The sequence below is a fragment of the Cicer arietinum genome, chromosome 1 (genome assembly GCF_000331145.2).
Source record: "Cicer arietinum cultivar CDC Frontier isolate Library 1 chromosome 1, Cicar.CDCFrontier_v2.0, whole genome shotgun sequence".
NCBI lineage: Eukaryota > Viridiplantae > Streptophyta > Magnoliopsida > Fabales > Fabaceae > Cicer > Cicer arietinum.
In genome coordinates, this window is record NC_021160.2 from 18,378,061 (window position 1) to 18,383,492 (window position 5,432).

General features: G+C 29.8%; 1 protein-coding gene across 1 annotated transcript; it reads left to right on the forward strand.

The window, feature by feature from the left end:
* The first annotated feature begins 1,331 nt into the window (after positions 1–1,331).
* On the forward strand, positions 1,332–4,535 carry LOC101515051 (protein TIFY 3B-like). Its single transcript, XM_004488102.3, has 5 exons — positions 1,332–1,713; positions 3,285–3,390; positions 3,519–3,708; positions 4,045–4,102; positions 4,179–4,535. Exons 1-5 carry the CDS (start codon positions 1,580–1,582, stop codon positions 4,324–4,326), a joined length of 636 nt encoding a protein of 211 aa, XP_004488159.1. The 5' UTR covers positions 1,332–1,579; the 3' UTR covers positions 4,327–4,535.
* Positions 4,536–5,432: the final 897 nt, after the last annotated feature.

Consider the following 5,432-nt stretch of genomic DNA (forward strand, 5'->3'; position numbering starts at 1 on the left):
AGAAAACAATTATATCTAAATGGGTGGATGGATAACTCAACTAGTATCTAGGAGTTACAAACTTGAAGAAGTTGAGTTTAAAACCCTTTAAGAATGTACCGCCTAGAAGACTCCAAGAGATAATAATGATAAACATTACATAAATTTATAATAACTTATGACAATGAAAGGAAAACGTGAAAATATAAAATAACTTACAAATAAACTCTTTAGAATACTTAATAAACAAGCGTTTGTGTTATATTTATATATGATATATAAAATCAAAATAAGCTCTTTCTAACACTATATATAACAATATGACACTTACAATACCAAAAAACGATTTTATATCCAATATAAACTATAAACTATAAACTTTGTTAGGTAACAGTCATAGTTATCGTTTATAACATTTAATAGTAAGTTAATTCAAGTAGTTTATGAACTTATATTTTTTTATTTTTGTATTTTTGTTGTTTAACTAAAATTATTTTTTACTTTTTATAGTTTTTTATTACAATTAAAAATAAATAATTTTATAAAGTTAAAATAATTTAAATAAAAAATTTATTTATTAAAACTTATATATATATATATATATATTTAAAATTAAGAAATAATAGTTTAAAGTAAATAATTTATTTAGTATAATTTAAAATAAGTAGTTAGCTAAATAAATAAATAAAAATATCTAATTAATAAATAATTTATTATAATTTTGAATTTAAAAATAGTTAAAGTTTTATATTAACTATTTATTTTATTTCAAATTATATAAATAGATAAAAAAATATACTTAATTGATAAAATTCAAATTAATAAAAAAAAATTTAAATTTCTACTTTTAAAATATTTTAAACACTAATTAATAAAAGCATTAAATTTATATAAATTAATATATGAACTAACTCAACAATGCTGAGTTCATATATTAATTTATATTAACTAGTTATTATTATCTTCGGCTCTATATACAAGACTTTTTAATTAAATTATTGAAATTAAAAAAATTAATAATAATACTAAATTCTTTGACAATTAATATTATTTTTATAGTTTTATTTTTTTTAAAATGAGTGAGTTAATATTTTTATTATAAGATTTATTGTTGATTAAAAAAAATCTTAAAATAATTAAAAGTATATAAATAAATAAATATTTAATGTACTTGAACTTTTTTTTAAATCTTACAAATAAAATAAAGAAAATTTTCAATATCAATTTATGTTTAAGAATAGAGGTAGTAATTATTAATATATATTTATAAAAACAAAAACTAACTAAATTATACTTGAAAGGTCAAAGTGGACACGAGGTTGTAACTTGTAGTCAGGAACAGACAAGATTTAAACAAAGAAACTAAAGAAGGAACATAAACAATAATATATATGACTACAAAAAACACATGTTGCTTAAAGTAACCGGCAATGATTGTGGTTTGGCCACTACGAATATAATAAATTCCAAAAGGAATCAAACCAGCTTTCCAAAACCATTGAAATTAAAAGAGTTTGCAAAATTTGTGGCTAAAACTGTTGCCTTCAAATTATTCTTCTCCCTTGACTTCTTGTGATCCATTTGTGGGGTTCTTCAAAAAATGGATGGTGTCACTGTGAAGGTTGAGCCAGAGCAGTTTATGGTTCTAGAATCTTCTTCTATAGCTGCTGATTGTGTTGATGGCGTTAGTTCCAATATGGGTGATGTGTCAATGATGAATCTCTCAGGAAACAAGTAAGTCTTTGATATTTTCACCAAAAAAAGTAGTCTTTGATTACTGATGTTTTATGTATCTCACTTTTTATGTATGTTCCCTCAAGACCCATGTTTTTGTTTCCATTTTTTTGGTTTGTTTGAAAACTACCTAATAGCTTCGTTATTTTAATTTTGGTTGAATTATCAATTTTTTTTTTATGCCAAAAAAAACATGGGATGCACAATAATCTATGGTGTTTCTTTTCCAATTTTTGTGCTTTATAGTTTTAACTTTTGTGAGATGACTTCAAATATGCTTCTAAGTTGTAACCCTTAGATTTCTAAATTAAAATTGTTCTAATAAGTTGAGGGAACTTGTTAATTAGAATGATCCTAGTATTCCATTAGGTGTGATCTACTACATAGTTTATAGATGCCATTTGACTTCATGGAAAATGATTTTTCAGTAAAACTTGTTTAGTGTTTGGAGAGCTCCACCGTATTTCAGAGGTATTGTCTGTTTTGGGTCTTATGTAAGCTCTCACAGTTTTGTCATTAGTTGAAAGACAATTCAGTAGATTGAGGAGAGTGGATGTTTATAAACTTTTTGCCTTGATTTTGAAACAATGATATTTTGATGTACTAGAACTCTAGCCCCCTTGTTGAGAAAAAGGGGATAAAGAGCATACCCCTTTTTCTCGGTGTTATCCGCTTTGGGTCTTATGTAGTTTTCTGTGTAGTCACTGATCGAGGTTCAGGGTCGGCGCATAGTTTTTGAGGTATTGTCCTCTCATAATTTTGCCCTTAGTTAAAAGACGGCTCATTGGGTTGAGGATACCAGATATTTATAAATTACCCTTTGCCTCAACTCCCCAAAAATATAGTACTTTTCGGTGTCCGGGACATTTCACCTATGGCCTTGTTTAATGGTTTCTCCTCAAGATTACTTTGAACTGCTTTTCTCACTAGAGCCTCGATTGATATTCTTTCAACATGTTCATCAAATTACCCTAATTTTCTCTTCAATTAGTGCTGTTTTGTGGTTGTATTAGATACATTCATTTGTAATCTCATCATTTCTTCTATACACACTCAACATTCTTAACTCAACTACACTTGTTACTATTTTTAGATTGTTGGTGTGTTAAGAGTCCCACATTAGAGGAGATAAGATCTGACAAAATGTTTATAAGAGGTGGGTAGTCTTCAACTACAAGGTAGTTTTGTGAGATTGTGTTAGGTCCAACCCAAACTCTTAGATGGTGGAACATTTCCTTTTTTCGTACAAAATTTGATTTGCCAAGAGATTTTTTCATGTCACCCACCCAACTTCTTTGGGATGACATCTCAGTTTTTTAGCACTAGTGTAATATGCACCTTCAAGTTCACTATAATTGTGCACAAGGCATCATATATAAACACAGAAGTTGGTAAATTATGCGAAAGTTCACTGTAATTCTAGTTGTTCATTGTCATAAGCTTTTTCTAAATCAATGAAAACCATGTGTAAGGTTTTCTTTTATGCTATTATGTTTTTTGTTTGTGTGCTGTTTTATTGTTGTGGTTATTTTAATTATTATAATTATTAAAATTACTTTTCTCTCATTTAGGTCGATGCCATCATCTGGATTGAATGCAGTGATTCCTAATACAAGTCAACTTACCATCTTCTATAATGGGAGTATTTGTATCTATGATGGAATACCTGCAGAAAAGGTAGCCCTAAACTGCACTTTGAGACGATAACCGAAACTTACAACCGCCGTGCCTTCAATTTTGCCCTCCACTTTCCATGTTATGATACAACCGTAATCATGTTTTCACTTTCTCTAATTTACTTGCAGGTTCATGAAATAATGCTCATTGCTGCTGCTTCTGCCAAGTCAACTGAAATGAAGAAGATTGGGAAACAATCTCCCATCCTTTCAACTGTTCCCACAAGGCCTTCTTTTCCACATGGAACGATTGATAATATCGCTTCGCCGCAGGCACTCTGCTTTCCTGCAAAGAATAGTTCTATCTGCAAGCTGCAAGGTGTGAATTTTCTCATTATTTTTCAACATTTAGACCAGTGTTGTCAAATCGCACCTGTAGCAATTCTATTTTGTAGTAAAATTTGGGGTAATTGCTATTGTAACGTGATACACTATTTAGCATGAAGTGTTGTTAAATAGCCTCTATAGCACTGTATTGTGGCAGGATTTGAACAATCCACTATTTTTCGCAATCTGCGGTTGACAACACTGATTTAGATGATAATCTCTCAAATAATTGTCTTCTTCTATTTAATAACCCTTTGAACCAAAAAGACCCTTAATGTCACATCAATTTATATTCCTCGTATTTTTTTTCGTGATATTTTCTCTTTAGAATTTCCGATAGCACGCAGACATTCACTTCAAAGGTTTCTTGAGAAGCGGCGAGACAGGTACTATACCTACCTTCCATGTTTAATGGTTGTAAGTAATCACTTTAGAGTTTAAATTTTATGTTCATTACTACAGGTTGGGTAGTAAAGCCCCTTATCCTTCGTCTCCATCAACAAAGGTGGCTGACAACTTAGAGAACAACTTATGTGCCGACAATTCGCCAGATTCGGTTTCCTTGAAACGCCCAGATGAGAAATTTCAACCAACTATATCTGCCTCTTGAGCAGAATTCTAGTGTTGGTTATACTTTATGTTGTGTCAGTGTTGGAGATAATGTCCATGCATGTAGAACTACAAGAACTTATGTAACTGTCATTAAATTATGTTCTGAAGACATAACTACTAAACCTACAACATAACTACTAAACCTACAAGGACTTGTGCATGTATTTTTGACTGTTCGTAGACAACTAATTGTCGATGTTGCGTTGATGTTCCAAAATCTACTTTTACTGCACCTTTGTGTTTTTTACTTCCTGTTTTTTCTTTTTCCAGCAAAAAAAAGTAACTCATAGAGTCATTGAATCACAAGAATGGAAGATATTTGAGTATTTCTAGTGTCCAATAAATTTACTGATAGATGGAGAAGATGATAACAAAAATGGAGTCTAATGATAACATGCAGGAGTAATAATACATCTGTCTCATTTTTGTTCAATCAGTGTTTAATTTTATGCACTTTTATGGAAATGAACTCAGTATTTAGGAAAACAGGAAATTTTATTATTATTTTTTTATGTCAAAGATAATTTCATTAAAGAAAGTCTACAAATCAAAAGTTAAGCCAGCAGAAATACAAACCGGAGTCTTTTCAATTCACATACAATCTGGATTATAAAGAACATATTTAGCTAAATAATGAGCAGTTTGGTTGACCTCATGTTTAATAGGTAAAACATTAAAATTAATATAATTCCTAATAATAGAACCAATATAAGTAAGAGATTGTTGATGAACGTTCAACGCTACGATCACATTTGAAGTAGTTTATTCTGCTGTAAGATTCAAGAAAGACATATCCTTTGTAAATTCTAAACCCGTTCGCATGGCTAAAACTTCTGTTACCTCTGAATTTGATAATAAAATGACTTGACAACAGCTAGCAGCAACTTCTACACCATCAATATCGCTCACTACATCATCGATACGTCACTTACCCCTCTATCGGATATGTTGTGTCATCATTAAGCTTATAACAACCACTAAATGGCAATGTCCAGCGAACATCAAATATAGGCAAAATGAGACCTACATTTAGCGTCTTTAATAGTACCACACTAGCACTCTTAAAATTAACAATGGATATGTGTATCTTTTGAATTCAAAATA

What these genes read in the sequence shown, in the direction of transcription:
- LOC101515051 (XM_004488102.3), top strand. Translation starts at nt 1,580, where the DNA reads ATGGATGGTGTCACTGTGAAGGTTGAGCCAGAGCAGTTTATGGTTCTA. An exon ending in ATGAATCTCTCAGGAAACAA is followed by an intron (nt 1,714 to 3,284) that starts GTAAGTCTTTGA and finishes TCTCTCATTTAG; the next exon opens with GTCGATGCCATCATCTGGAT. An exon ending in CTTGAGAAGCGGCGAGACAG is followed by an intron (nt 4,103 to 4,178) that starts GTACTATACCTA and finishes TCATTACTACAG; the next exon opens with GTTGGGTAGTAAAGCCCCTT.